General features: G+C 38.4%; 1 protein-coding gene across 1 annotated transcript in view; it reads right to left on the reverse strand.

Moving 5' to 3' along the window:
- SCAPER (S-phase cyclin A associated protein in the ER) overlaps positions 1–16650 on the reverse strand; it is a 156287-nt gene that overhangs the window by 49678 nt on the left and 89959 nt on the right. The window contains exon 24 of the mRNA XM_030456965.1: positions 3847–3962. Coding sequence (XP_030312825.1) covers positions 3847–3962 — 116 coding nt within the window. The remainder of the gene's footprint in view (positions 1–3846; positions 3963–16650) is intronic.

Here is a 16650-nt window from a genome sequence, read left to right on the forward strand (position 1 = left end):
TGTGACAGCATCAGGAAGTCTTCTGCAGAAATTCTCCAGTCTCTGGCTTATCACTGGTTTCACTGCAACATGTGGCTCTCAATGCAAAAGTGTCCTAATGGTTGTCAGAGCTCCTTTCAACAATAAAATTTGTTCCTATACTGCACAGGAGAGCAATGTTGCTTTATTCTTGAGCTCTGAGACCTTGAAATCCAGCCTGCAAGAATACATCAGGGCAAGAGACAGATGCTGCAGGTTTCAGATGTTGAACTGGCAGAGAGGTCATTCTCTGCAGAGTATCTTTATGTCCTGGTACCAACTGCCAGCTCACAATGAATGTTTCTCTAGAGGGTATAAACTTACAAGAAAACAAGAAAGCTTGTTTGGCACTTTATGTAAAAAAAAAACCTTGTGAACAATCCTATAGAACTGCATGAACAGTAACTGCACAGCTTAAGAAATGTACGTGCATAAAACCAGGAAAGAATTACAAAGATGTAAAACCAGTTCTCAGCTCAAAGTAATTCTTACTGAAAAAAGTAATGGCATCAGTGTCATCCATAAGACTGTGTGGGCACTCTTTTCTGCTTTTTACACATGTCTTATTGTAGTTTGAGCTTTTTTATCCTGGTAGCGTTTGCATTAAATAAATGAAAAAAAACAACCTGTATGAATAGAGAGGATACATTATAATAAAACTGATTAACTTGTAACAAATGTCCTCCTCTGTTCCTTACACAACTACTCCTAGCTTGTACTTAAAAATACTGGCCAGCCAAGGAATGCAAAGTCACAAATGCTAATTAAACAAATCCTACAAACCAAATTTGTTGGCAGATTTGTTACAGTTTTCAAGGCCAGTAACATGTCATGGTATAAAGGGGCTGAATGAGTTGCCCATAGGAAATATGCAAACCAACACAGGGGATGTGAATCATCTGCTGGTCTCCAGCTCAAGACATTACATTCTTTTGCTGTGCAGCTCCCATTTGTTTTTCAGTAAAAGCAGAAGAAAAATATCAAACTGAAACCCGTTGAAACTGTGTTGAGTATGTCTTGTTTTGTGGAGAACTTAAATGAATTCAGGAGAATTACAAAATGTTGCTTTAAGAAATAACACCACTGGACACTAATTTGTATGTTAACACAAACAATAAAGCCTACTATAATCCATTCCTTTCTCTTTTCCTTTTTTAATGATTTATATCAAGGGGAGAAAAACTGTCCTAACACCAAATGTATCATCTGCCTCATAAATGTCACATATTTTTCACAGCATTTGCCCTCCTGCTGGTCTAACTACCAATCTGGACAGTAGTACAAAACAACAGGCATATTGTTAAATCTTTTAGATAATAAAGCTTTATCTTGTAGACATGGGATTAAAGTTCTGAGCTGCACCATACTGCCAGGATTTTGGAGAAAGAGAGATGTAGATAACAGCCCATGTAATCTCCTCACCTACTTGTAAATAGCTTATCCTCATCACAAAAAAAACAGATTCCCAATTTAAGATGAGTACAAATGGTTAAACATTTCAAGAGCACACAAACAATCTGAAGTACAGAAGTGTCCTTTAGCAAAGCACATTTGGCTAGGGGAAGACTGGAGGGCCATCAACGAAAAGTCCTAATTCAACTTCTTTTCACAGGGTTTTGCTTTGTCTTCAAACATAGAAAATTACTGCTCTACTGGATTCAAAGTTGGAGAAGTCAGGATGTAAATTACATTTGCACAAAAGAAAGGAAAATACTTCCAAACCCATTTCAGAAATTAAATGAGAAGAAATATTATACAAATTTTCTTCAGTTAAAGAACTGAATACATTCTATGTTTATCCTTTGTTTTTGAAACTCTCAAACATTCTGTAATTAAAGCAACACATTTGAAGAATTTCTTAAATACTTTCAGTGAGACTATATAATATCCCTTAGTGTACTGGGTTTTTTTAAACCAGTCACATCTGTGACTGTTTCAAACTCCTCACAGAAAGCTCCATGCTTTGGAACAGTTGGTTGCTTTTAAGACTTGAGTTTCAACACTCAGCTAGAGCACAGCCACTTCAAGAAGACTCCAAACTCTGCAAGTTAGACTCAAGCAGTTAAGACTCTTGCAGAAAAAACCTGCAAGACCTGTTAGCTTTAGAAAGCAAGATCCTGTGCTAAGTTATGTGCAACCTGATGTATAGCTTCCAAATGTAAAAACTTTTGGATTCCTATAAACTGGAGACTGCAACTTGCTGTGAAGTTGAATGAAACACTGTATTTCAGTAGTGGAGCTAAGTTCTTCAGTACTTAGGCTGTCAGAATAGTTGATATTAATCACTTTTCTGCCTTATTTCTTTTGGATATAAAGATAGCTGTAAGCTTGTGCTAATGAAACAATGTTTAAGGAATTTTTGAAAGGTTTAAAAATTCTTTTTATAATTCAGCCATGAAGAGGGTCAGGAATCTGAGAAACCAGCTATACTGGTCTGAAGCAGGTATGAGATGGGCAGTAACTGTCATAGCAACAGCCACTGATAAATAAATCTCCTTGGATGTTTTTTCTGTTACACAACAGACCTACACAACGTAGCTGACACGGGGCTTTATCTGCAGGCACACAACTTCCTTTGAGAACTGATACATCCTCACACTGTCTGACAAACTTAAAACAAAATGTTTTAAGTAATGTAAACATAATATTCTCAAAACTTCTCAACAAAGGCTATTCCGAAGGTGAAAGAACAAAAATACAAGATGTACAGAAGATGTAGACTCTAAGAATTTAAAGCTGAATTTAAGCTGAGCTTTCTATGGCCACACAGCACAGCCTTATCCCTTCCAAAGTTTACCTCACATTAAAAGAGGACAGCTCAAAATCACCACGAATTACCACATCCAAAGGCTGCTGCTGAGCTGCTCACTGTAGGACCAGTTCATGATTGCTCACCAATGGAGCTGTGCTGGCTGGACTTGCAGCAAGTGCCTCCTGCAGGACTTGGCAGGAGGGTAAGAATTTTAGTCTCTTTGAAGAGCAAAGTTAAGATATTAAAAGCCTATTTTTTCTTGCTGTACTTTCCTAGCACTTCACACTCATCCCATAACATCTTAATGGACAGTTTAAATCCAAACCCACACAATGTGGTGCTTATATAACTGTTACAACATGAAAGTATCTCTACAAACAAATTATGACAATGGTACACAACAGTATATTCCTGGGCTTGGTTCCTCTTGTCCTAAAATCATACCTAGCTCTTCTCTGAAAGTACACATGTGCCTTTCAATGGGTAAAAATTACAGTTAGAGATTAGGGGAAAAAAGCATGCTTTTGAGTCACCAGTTTTTGCAGGCATTCTGTTTAGTCATCACCTTTGTTGGGGGGCTTAGACATTTAAGCCCTTCTATTCTTACATGCTATAAAGCAAAACTCCTTTAATCCCCAAGAATTTTGATTTACCTGTTTGCAGAAGCCCTTTCAGCTTGCAGTATCTTATGCATGTTTCATTTTGAAATCAGTCAGGCTCTGGTGAATGACAACCCTTTAAAATATTTCCCTGCTTAACACTAGAGATCTTTGCAGACTAACTTCAAAAGGTATGTACCTCCTCTTGTATTTAATACAGTTTTCTCATTCTGCACAATTAGGGATGCCACTAGGGATGCCAAATATATATCATAGCCAGGAATCAAACCATCATGCTAGAAAACCAGACGTTGAGTGGAAATGTCTTTTGCCTTCCATGGCAGTGTTGAGCACAGCACAACTGTTTTTCTTTGTTGTTCAACACAGGATTATGAGAAGAAGAAGCAGTGAAGCAGCAGATCTGAAATAAATATTCTAGTGATTCTAAGTGGTAAGTGAAGGACCAGCCATACTTACTTAAAAGGAATTCGTGAAACTGCATTCAGATTGGAGGCAGAAGTCACAGCCTGAAGAACATTTTCCAGGGCAGTCAGTCCTCCTGCAGCCCGAAATGCTATTTGATCTGCTGTGTTCTAGATAAACACAAACACAGAAGAGAACCAACAGGAATTAAATAAAATCCTACATAAAAAATTCACCTGATGGACAATTGTCCTGTTTTGACAACACAGAAAATCCTTAATACAGGCATTACAGTGAACACCTTTGAAAAAGAGCATTTCAATGCCAGTGCACATGGCAGTGTTCTTTAGAGCAGGAGCTGAAATTCTCAGGTGCTACTTTCTTAGAAGATCATATATATGTGTCAAATACTGCATAGCTAATATGGCTGAATACCATATTTTCTGTAATGACATAACTGTAATGTTACAGGGATTTCTTTCTCCTCTTCCTCCCCCTGTTCCATCAATGCTGTCGAGTGGTCCAGGACACCCAGACACAGCCAGGGGCCTTACTGACATCTTGACTTTCACTTCAGTTTAAAATGTCACAAGCATAAAGGAGATATTTTGTCATTTCAAGCATGCGTTTTCCTTTGGAATCAACAACAACCAGTGGGAGAAACTGAGACTTTCTGCATCTGACTGGTGTGTGGCATCACAGCACACAGACAGGACAGACATTTATGTGGCAGTTCTGATTTATTTGCTACAGGATATTTGCTAGTGCTACTCCAGTTCTGAATGTGCCAAGCACTTCCCACTTCTCACTTTCCTCATGGGAGATTATCTATTAGTTCTTGTGGTGAAGAAGTCTTTCTTGTCATTTAGACCAAGTATGCCCTTTCTCTATTTCACCCCATTACTCTGAGTTATTTCCCATTTTACTGCACTCACTTTGTTTCTCCCCTTAGTAACAACTCTGTTCCTGAAATCCTACATTTTTATATTTTCCTATCTGGCTTTTCCCTCAACTCTATACATTTGTCAATGCTAAACCCAGCCTTTTTATTATTTTCTAATGTAAGCTTTCCATATTTGTATCCTTTTCCAGAACTCTTCTCAAAAAAAAAAACACCTAATAATGAAGTGTCCAGAAAGGAACTTTATTTTGTTGTCCACCCCCCCTCCTCCCAAATCAGTCTCCAGAAGAAGCTACACTGTAAGAAGCTACAATGCCTTCCTATTCTAGGAGGAGAACCTCATTTATCTATTTAAAAAGAGTCTTACTTATTTGAAGCTATCTGATATCCTACATGCCTTCCTTCCACTTCAATCTGAAGCATCACTTCTTTTATAGGTACAGTTATTTTCAGAGTGCCTGTTTCCTTTTTGTTGAATACTTTGCTAAAGTACAAGTATACTTTGCAAAATACAAGTTTACATTTTGAAGAACAGTTTTCTATCAAACAGAAGCCACTTCCCCTCAGTTTTATGTAATTTAGCTTTATGTCCTATTATTTTCCTCTCTAGAGTACTCATAAAATTCATCAGCATTTTGATGCTTAGCTGTGAGGGAAAGAAATCCCTAAATATTTGCAGTGAGAGGACAATAACCTTAAATAAAATCCAGAAACAAATCAGCAGCAAGCTGGGACAGATACATGAGTATTTGTTCACTGTGCTTACAGTAAGGGAGTAGGAATACACTGCTTGTGGCATGATATTTAATATATTTATCTCCAAGGATTCTTCTAAGACAGAGAGCTTCAAGAGCTTCTAGCCCACTTTTGAATAATGTTGATTATCAGCTGCTGGCACCCAGAGCCTGTGAATGACCTTGGTCATCCTGCTGTCAGGAATCCCAGGTTCAGCTCCTTGAGCTTGGCCTTGTGGCAGTGGGAGTCATGGGAACTGAAGGGAAAACATGGCCATCCACAGAAGGGCAGAAGAGTAACCTGAATATTGCATTACTGATATTTTCAGAGTCAATACTGTGTGACTGTGGTACCAGAAGAAACAGTGAAAAAAGGAACTGTGCACAGGCAACTCCCTTAGCTCCTCATGAGAAGATGAGCTGAGTATCAAGAGCAGTATTACATCTCCCCAATGCTGAAAAATGTTGTCATTCTCTCTCCCAAGTATGGCAGCCAAATAATACCAAATTATTTAAAAATATGTCTGCATCAGACCCTACTTGATACGATTTTCCAATATTGAAGCATTTCAATATTTATATGAAGAAATTTTTCTTAAAACATGGATGTAAGGGAGCAGGCTGTCATATCCAACTCGTCTTTCTTTCCAAAATTAACCCCTATACTTAAGAAATGATCTAGGCTCAACTGATGTTCTTTAGTGCTAAATCTTTACATTAGCAGATACCTATTGAAGCAGAACAGACATTCAAAGGAACTAGAGCAAGGCATGTAAGTTGTGCAAAGTTCTGACTTCCATAACACCCTTATTAAATTGGTTCCCATCTGAAACTGTGTCAGACTGAAAGACCCATTCAGGTTACTACACCTTGTACTCTGGCAGCACCCAAGGCTTTGGGCAGATCAGGCACCATGCAAGTATGGAAAATGGCAAATGGTAGGGAATAAATATTAAAACCCTGGAAGGAGAATAAACTGGAGGGAGAACAAACCAGAATGGCATGTTTTTTGCTGCAAGATAATACTCCAGACTTCTCACTTAGCCTCCCAAATCACTTAGCTAGATGTTTATGAAACCCATTTCATAACCTCACTGTGGAAACTGTTTGTTGAGTGGCTGCAGATGTCGATGAGGAAGGTTATTTAGCAAAGGTGATTGATGTAACTGGAGTCATCTTTGCTGCACAAAGGAAAATGTGTGTACATCTGGTTTCAAAATAGCAGGTGAAAATCTGGCTTGCTTATACACAGTTTTGGAAATTCACAACTACTACAAATCAAATTTTTAAACTGTTTGATTTCTAAGTACAGAAGGATATAAAAGCTCTGCAGTTACCTGGTTGTGCAAGAGAGCAGGGACACATGAACATGGAGGCAAAAATTTCTACTGCTGTCTATGGGATTCTTAACAGAAAGAAGAGGTGGCACAACAACCTTGCAGATGCCACCTAGGTGTGTCCTCACCTTTCAAACAACACTAGAGAGTCTTCAGAACCAGAACATCAGATGTAGCACTCATAAGCAGTACAAGGAAAAAATCCTCTTTTCTTCATTCCTCTCAAGTCTGTATCATTGTGAAACAGTTGTCTGGTTTGTACAGGAGAAAAGCCAAAGCAACTGATGTGATACTAAGTATACATTCTTAATCTTTGGACCATTATAAACTTGTCATTTGGAACACCCAGCACTAATTTCAGCAGAACAGTGCATGAATCAAGTAACTACAGTAGAGTGTGCATGCACAGAAACGAACCGTGTTATCATTTAATGGATTAATTATGAACAAAACATTTTAGGAAACTCAAAACTAATTATTATTGAAAAAACATTATGACAATCAATAAAGCTCCCTGCACACTGGGCAGAAGTGGCTGACTTATTTACCTACCTGTTAAAACACCTTAATGGATCTGAATTCCCCTTCTCTCCTCTCCTCTCCTATGGCTTGAGTGACAACTGACTAATAGGATTACAGGCTCTGTTCCAATAATACAGCTCAGCTACATGCAGCAAAAAATGACAGCCTAAACCTGAATTACACGGGCTGGGAATCCATCCAATTATTAACTAAAGTAACTGTTATTACCTAACCTAATCAAAGGAGAAGCAGCTGTTAATCTTTGGTGGCCTGCAGTGTAGCAGCGGTCAGACTGGATGAACTGTCTTTGTACTTGACTCCTCTACAGACAATAATTATGTCCTTTGTGATCAAGAAGGAAGGGGCTTCCTAACCTTTCAGACAGAGGCAGCAGATGGGGAACAACTGTTTGTGTGCTCATTAACAATATAGGGTGGATTTTATCAGGGTTTGGCATCTGTGGCACCTTCAGGAGCACCACTTACCCGATGATCCAAGTACGTTTGGCCAATTCGAAAAGGAGCAGACTAAGTAGAAAGTTGAAAACAATGTTTTCATCTCATTGTCTGACATTTGGTACAGAAAAATCCACACAACTAAAAACCAGTCGTTTGCACACATGCCTCAGTGTACCTAGCATGGCCAACCAAGAAGTAAACAAAATGCCCAACTGACCTGTGCTATTACTTTGGTGGCTTTTGTTTGACTCATTAAAGCAGCCAGATAATGTAAACTGTATGCTTCTGAAACAAAACCAAATCAGGGGAAAAATCTCTGATTTATTTATACAAGCCAGTGGGTGATACAAAGTACCACAGGCTGAAATAAAGAGAACATCAATTAGTAACAGCTTGTGGTTACTGTGTACAACATTCCAGGACATAAGGAGACCAAACCCACCACCCTACACCACCACTCTCCTCCACACAGGACATCTGGGAAACTGGCAGAATTGTAAAACAGAAGATAAAAGGTCAGAGAAAACTGTCTCACCATAAGGCACTGCAGAACTGCAATTTAGTTTATACTGGGGAAAGTAAATCACAGTGTGGAACTACCTCAATGGGAAGAAGATTTCTGATAATGCACACTAACACCTAATATTTTGAAGCTGAAACTGGGTGAGTTCAGGTAAGAATAAAATGGGCTTTTTTAATGCCAAGAGTAATTAATGGCAAGCATAATATATTTAGGATATAGTCGACTCTCAATCATTTGAAGTTTTTAAATCAAACCTGATTATCTCCTATAAAAATATGAACCTACTTAAATAATAATTTATTAATTCGGTGTAGGAATTATTGGGTGAAATCCAATGTCCTGGACCAAAGTACTAACTTCCATATATTTTTCCTGCTAACGTATTATTTTTAGTTAATAAGTAGAGTAGAATCAGAAATAATGCAGAGTTTTAACAGCTGAAATTGTTTAATGTCAGCTTTACCATCTCTGTTCTCAGTAACTCCAGAACCTCACATTTTGCCTTTTTGAAATCTTTTTAAACTAACAAATCCTCTGGTGTAAACCCTCCCTCTAAGACAAACCTCCACAACCACGATTTTGATGTAGACTTTAAAAAGAGTCTTTTACTTCATCAGCCAAAAGAATGCTTTCTGCCACTCCTGCCTATGATGTCTAAGTAAGAAGCTGATCTAGAAAGCCTGTCTGAACAGACCTCAGGAACTAACAGAACAAAATAGTTCTGAGCTAAACCCAAGTATTTTGAAACATTCTGACTTCTATTTCGGAAAGAACAACTGAATTTGTGCAACTATATTCTACACTTTCTAAACAGTTCACTGAAGGAAAAAGCAACTAATTAGTAAAATATCGTTGAAATCCATCTTAAGAATTTTCTTCTTTCCTTTTATCTACTATTTGAAGATTCTATCTAAAATGCCAGGGGCTAAGAAATGCAGTTCAAAGTTGCCTTGGAAAAACAAACCAGACAACTGCTCTGGCAGGGGGGTTGGACTGGACTCAAATGGTCTTTTGAGGTCCCTTCCAAGCCCTAGCATTCTGTGATTTTGCAAACTGAATCCTAGGCAGGCTCCTTTTTTTTTTTTTTTTTCCACTTCTCCCTTCAAATAAATACACAATTATCTACAAATGCACATAGAAAAAATATTGGTAAGTTCATATATAGATAATTTACTATGGTTGTAGAAAATCTACACTCTTTGATTCACACACCAGACATAAAACTTTGCAAAGTGAGAATCACTGCAGAACATACCAAAGATAGTATTTTCTATTAAAATAGATAATTTTGTTCCCTGTAATACTTCTCTCTAGTGAAATCAGTATTATAAAAGTATCCCATTCTATCTGAGAATCCCAAAGTAATTTTCAAATATGAGTGACTTCACCTGCAATAGAACTGAAGGCACTGAACATCAATGTGAAACTAGTTCAGGACTAAACCATGAGCCAGAACTGGCTCAGTAGCTGTGTCATACCATTGGGGGGAGGCATTCATTCACCTATTTGTACCAACTCCTCCCTTGTGCATTTCTTACAAGTTAAAGCACCCAAGCTCTTTAGGTAACACTATGCAAAGCCACAGACCACAGAGAACTTAAGAAATGTTCCTTTGCACCTTATTCTCAAAGCAAAGTGCCCATTCTGAAGCCTTAAAACTCATCCTGAAGCCTTCAAGATAAGGCAGCTCCTCTGGTTCCTGTGTTTACACTCCATCCAGACTAAGCTCTGTGGCTTCACTGGGAGGACATGGTTACCTAGCATCTGAGATGGCAGGGAGACAGATGGGCTGCATCCTGCAGAAGGGGTATCAGTCCCTGAGTCATGTTAAGTCCTTGCACACTCCCACGTAAAGCTCAGCCTTCAGCATCTCAGCCATTTGGATAATACTGTTTTGGGTTTTTTTTTTCACTTTAATAAGTAAGGTTTACTAACTGCACATATCTTACATTTAGTGTAAAGGAAGAGAAGCATTTAAGAAAGGGTGAAAGAGAAAGCAGTTAATACACCACCCAAATTTCACAATAAAAATGAGGTTTACTTAATGTTTTTAATTAAATGAAAAAGAATTTTAAAAAGAGATATTTACTATTATACACTCTGGAAGTTCATTATTGAAAAGTGAGTTAAAATTGGCCCAGGCCAAGGGACAATACCACTCCTAAGAAATTGATTCTTAGGCCTGTCCTGCAAACACTAAATGTCACATGCTCATAAATTTAACATCTGTCTATGCACATTCAGTCTTCTGCTGCCAAACTCCTGGCCATATTGTAAGGTAAACCATAGTGGATAGAGCTCCTTACTGAATTACTGTATTATCTCACTTAATAAGATAAATCTTATTTACACAATCTCCTTCCCAGTTCTGCAGCATCTTTTCAGTTCAACAGTTACAAAATAAAAGGCACCCTATCAAAACTTCTGTTCACAAGGACAAGCCTGTTTGGGAAGTTTCAAGAGTCAGTGAAAGCCATAAAAGGAAGAAAGGTAAAGTAGTGAACTCCATGATATCTGCTTAGATGCTTTCAGTCAAGCTAAGCAGCATAATTAGAAACAACCAATCTTGCTTGTGCTTACAGATACTGTAAAAGACAGCACAGAGCATCGCAGCACTTGTGCATATTAAAAATAAATATTTACTCCATTTATAAATGACAGGGCATACAGTAGGGACACCAATTAAAGGAGGAAAGCAAGGATGATGGTTTAAATCTCTAATACCATGAACTGCTCCTAGTTCTCTGCAGATGACTCAATCAGCTAAGGCCAATTCAACTTTTTCTGAAATATTTCATAAATATAAATTCCCAAACAAGCACAATTACATGATCTTGTCCTGTTGTCTCTCAGCAGTTTATTGGACAAGAAATTGTCCAGTGAGTAGGGAAGTGAAAGATCTCTTGCAGCACTGAGTCTTAACCCCCTATGGCTGACATTTCACTGCTGAAAGCTCTCAGTCACTAGAAAGCAGCTGGATGGAAACTACAAAATCCTGTGCAATCAGCCAAAACTATAGATATTAAAATTATGGGAGAGAAGACAAATAGAGAGGGATCAAAGGTTGTTTAAAGACCTGTGGTGCAGTGAAAAGCACTTGAATCCTAAACACAGCTTTCACAGGGATTGTCTTGGGTGCTCCCTGCCCAATCCTCCAGCTACAGCAGAGCAACAAAGTACTGCTGGGCAGAGGGGTAACAGGGGGATCCACTCACCAGCGTGACAGCAGGCAGCAAAAAGGACACGGGTGATATGTTCTCAAGTCACAAGTGATGGTCTCAAATCAGATGTAGCATTTTAAGAATATTTTCAAGCAAATGCATGTGTAGTTATACCACGTGTGTGCCATAAACCACCAGGCTAACTTCAGTTCTTTACAAACTATCATAATCACAACTTAACCATGGTATCTAAACTGGCAGCTGCTCATTTGCACAAATGTGAGTGTGTAGGACATCTCATCACTGAGAAATCAGTGCCTGTACACTAATGACATTAAAACATACCTCTTGTCCTGTAAATGCTTAGTGGAGAAACTCTGCATACCTTGGAATGTATATATATATCTCCATTATATCCACTTTGATATAAAGTATTAGTTCTAAACTGACACAGAAAGAAAAAATGCCAGATCTAGAGCAAAAAGGCCACAAAGAGTACAGCATAAGTGCACTGGATGCTAACAAAATCTAACTGCATCCCACAGAACCAGGAATCAATACAGCAGTTTTAACTATACCCATTGTGCACAGCAAATTAACCTTGGAATAATCTTGAAATAAGTACACTGCAGGGCTTATCTGTGAACTTAGCTTGCCTTTTAATACCATTTCCAGCAAACAAGTTAAAAAATAGTCTGTGTCTGACCCCCAGTAACTAGTTCCTATTTACATGTTCATCTTGAGAAAAAGGTTAATCCACTGATTACAGAAACTTTGGGCAAACGAATTATTGATGATAAAAAGCTGCCTTGTCCAACCTGCAACACACAACACACACCTGACCTATTGACTTCTTCCTGGCAGTGATGGGAAGTGGCTGTTGGGCAGAAAATGCTGTCCAAAGAGCTCCTCCTGTGTTTGCACATTCCCTGCTCTTTGAACTCCCAGCCACTGTGCTGTTACAATCAACTCTGCTGCCACAGTTGATCTTATCAGGTGATGTTTCTACTACTGGTAGCAGTTTGGACCACAGGCAATTAAGATGGTAGATGCACTACAATGCACCATACTGAGCTTCAAACCACGTCTTACTGGCACTCTGCATTGCTGGCACCCAGTGCTGAACATGTACACATCAAAAATCCCTGATCTCACAGTTAAAGGCTTTAAAGAAGGGAATTAATTTTGAGGAGGGATACTTCCATCTCTGAATTTCTGTCAAACTCAGAACTGCTTCATCAGTTCCTGTGTTCAAGCTCTGGACCTATATTCTATATTTTCCTAGGGAAGGTTAAATGCTAGATTAATGCTTTCAACATAGGCAAAGTGTTCAATAAATACAGGATTCCCTGTGTTACCTTCCATGTTAGCAAAATTATTACATTTCTGGAGCTAAAATACAGAGTTCCAAGGACCTGAATTCTAGTTTTAGCTCATAAAACATACTTATTTTTACGTTTTGAAATTTAACACACTTCTAAAGTTTGGATTTTGACTTAAATTCATTTATAAACTGTTATAATTCAGCTTTCCATTTGACTAATGATTTCCCTTCATGTGGGATCACTGTAGCTCTGGAACTGGCTACTGCAGGAGTAGCCAAAGTTGAAAAATTCATGGATGGATAAAAAAAATGAATCCATTCTGTGTCCAGAAATACATCATATGTTAAGCTAAAATGAAGCCAGAAGTTTTAACTTCTGGTTATCTATAAAAAGTAAGAGTAGGAACTACTTTCATAAAGAACAAAGCCTAAAAATGTTGATAAAAGTAGAGTTAAGATAATGAGATTTTAAGCCCTTCACCACAAACACCCACCACCCAATACAAAAGACAGCTTTTGGGTGTGAACCAACACACTATGTATCAAAATCTTCATATGGCTAAGAGCCAAAAGACACATTTCACACCCAGAAGAGAAAGGCAGGAGGTCACACTGTGACAGTGCCAACGACTCCGCAGGGTCCCACTGCCCTGTTGCAAGGGTGGAGGTGGAAAGGGCACAGGACTGATGGGGGCTCGGGGGCCTTTGCTGCCTTCTTTTAATCCACAGCCCTGACTCTGCCCTTCCAGCTGCTGCCCAGGTCACCTCTGCTCCTGGCCCTGTGACACTCTTGCCACTGCAGCTGAGCAGAATGCTGCTCAAGCACCGGGGAGAGGCCACCCCCATCTGCACAGCAGGTTGGTATAAAATGTAGAGAGCACAAACAAGACTGGCTCATAAATACACCTATTCAACTGTGGGCATGTGACTACTTTTTGTTTGTTTTTTAAGTTAATACTGTGCATGCATCTACTTCTGTTTTTCCCTGCAAAACACACTGCAGAATTGCCCATTTAAGCCTTGATAGAATATTTACTGATTACCTATGTAAATAGCCTAGTGCATCAGAACCAGGAGAGAAGTTGCTGTGAGAAGCTCAGGAGGAAAGAAAGCTGTGTAATTTCTAATCATACTGGCATGTAAGATGCCACAGAACTGGCTGAACCTGGTGTCAGAAAGACAAAGCCAAGTCCCAACAGGAATACACACACTGAGCAAAACTGGGGCCTGTTTGTCCATTACAAAGATCAACAGTATTTTAAAGCCTGTTTTGAACATAGCTGCAACTAAGTACAGAACTTTGAGAGTTAACACACAACATACTTAACAGGTAGTATCTTTGGCCTCACAAGTCATATTGGAATGAAGCAAATGAAAGATATTATGTAAGCATTTTTTTTTCCCAAAAGGAAAACTGGACTTCTAAATAGATGTATTACTTGTACGGACTAACAGGACACGCTGTTGTTTCTGCCAGTAGTGTCCTCTAGTGGAGAAGTGGGAGATATTAAGAGAGCAGAAGCAGGCTGCATCACAGAAATCACCCTGCTGAGGAAAACACAAACCTCTCTCAGTCACAAACTTGGCTGTAAAGTTGGGAATCTTGAGCCGGATTTGCATTCCCATAATAAAGCTTCAACATAAATAACTCTAAAAAGCTTCAGTCAAACTGAGGAATGAAACAGTTGTTATGTAATAACTGTGTATGTGATAACTGTGTGTTACAGTGTGCCTGTGTGCAGATACATGTATATACATGAGATCACAAAATACAGACTATGTGGCTATAATTTGGTTAAAGACACTAGTCCATGAGTTAGGTAAATTCACTAAAACAGTATTTCCCCCCCTTTTTTTCCATACAAAACGTGCTATAATGCTTTTACTGATTTAGTAAGAGGGTTAGCAGATAAGCTGAGACCTCCATGAATCTGTGTATCAGACTTTATGCTGGGTTTCTTTTAGAGCTGTAGATATCCGTAACACTTAATATTAACTAGTCACTGTAGCTTGCTCACAGAAATGCTCTGCTACTGAAACAAGGAATCTATTCTCAACTCCCAAACCCATCTATTACTGTCTTTTTGCTGCACCCCATTTCTTTCTTTTCCTACATAAAAGTCAACCAAAATAATGTTGTTTGGAAAAAAAATCATCACAGTTTTTTAGGACCACAGATTTTTGCCACTGTCTTTTTCTCAGCTGAAACTTCAGTAACAAGAATTATTAAGTTTGAAAAGATTACTGAATCGTTGCTCCTGCTTTCTTCAGAGACACTGAACATCCTTGCCTCTAAGGAGCTAATTTACATAACCAAGTTCAACTTAGATCAATTGTTTTTAGCCAAAATTTGTTTAAAATCTACTGCTTCTAATTCACCCTTGAGAATTTTGTTATGAAATAAAAGCCACAAACTTCGAGCTCTGTCCTTTGTGTTTTAGTCTGATTTCTCCAGTGACAATCTGACATAAAATACACTACCTAGTTATGCCACTCTTTGAACTCCAACTTCCTTCAAAAGTTTGATATCAGTCTACAGTATCTTGTCTAATAATCATTCAAAGCAATGATTAGGTGCAGCAATAAAGCCACATCCAGTTCAAACATCAAAGCAAGTTAAGAAAAGGTTAAACATGTATTATTGCCAGAATTGTACTCTTTGGAATATAAAATTTAGCCATTATATTCAGTGTCTTTCAGTTCTCTGTTTTATGGCTACACTACTCTGCTGCACTAGAAGCATGCAGGTACCTAAGTGCTTGAGCCAGCTTCACAAAACTTCAGCACCAAAATTATATGCTTAAGAGTTTGGGAATCACAGTTCCCACTGTATTCATTAGTTTAATTAAATAAATAAAAATACTGAGTATTTATAGCATACAGTATTTGCTTCTAAAATACATCTTCTCTGTGCATACATGCCATATATATTTATATACACATGCAGAGATACATCTGCACACACACAAGGCAATTTTAAATCTCCGTAGAGACTTCTGAAGAAATTTATCACAAATGCTACAAAAACTTAGAGATGTTCCATTTAACACTGCCTTTGTTCCATACTTCAGTTCTTCAACAGTTTTTTATTTTATTGTTTTGGTTGCTAGCGATCCAGAGTTTGTATTATTGGGGAGAAAACCCCTCTGTAGTAGCCAGCCAGGCAATTCAATGTCCCTTCCCCAAACGGGTCAATCAATCTTCACACTGCCTGTGGTCACCACGCCCAATGGGCCTGAGAGTTTAGAGAAAAAAACATAAATACTGGGCCTGCCTGTGTTGTTAAAGCCAGCCATTTCTGACAGTCTTTACAATGGGATAAACACTGGCTGTCTACAGTCCCCATGTATTTGAAAGCTACAACAAACATTTTACTGAAATGTAAATAACTGACATCAAAACTGCTGAAGAAGGAGGCTGAAATATCTATCTAAAAAAAAATCACAAGCCCCAAAACACTGCCTGACACAAACTAAACCATTAATGGTCACTGAGAAAGCACATTTTAGAGATCATAAGCATTGAGATCCATCTCTTAGGAAAGTATTAAAGCACTTCAGTCAATTAATAGCTCAGATCCATACATTTTTGAGTTACACAATAATGCCTTTTCAAAGGAAGTATGCTTTTCCCCTCCTGAGATCTATTTCCAGTAAGAAAACTATCCTGAATCAGTCATAAAAATAAGTATCTTGAAACTTAGCCTGCTGAAAAACAGCTACTTTTAGATTTGTATGAAGAGAGTTGGTAAGTATAAGCAATACAACCCAATTTATTAAAATCCCCCTCTTCCAGACTTCACCTTACTTCTGTGCTTGGACAACTCAATTTGTGCTGTTACTTACTGAGATTTTACAATACTCAGAGAACCTGAAGGCAATCAGGGAAACAGCTGTCC

Source organism: Calypte anna, chromosome 10, assembly GCF_003957555.1.
Source record: "Calypte anna isolate BGI_N300 chromosome 10, bCalAnn1_v1.p, whole genome shotgun sequence".
NCBI classification, from domain to species: Eukaryota; Metazoa; Chordata; class Aves; order Apodiformes; family Trochilidae; genus Calypte; species Calypte anna.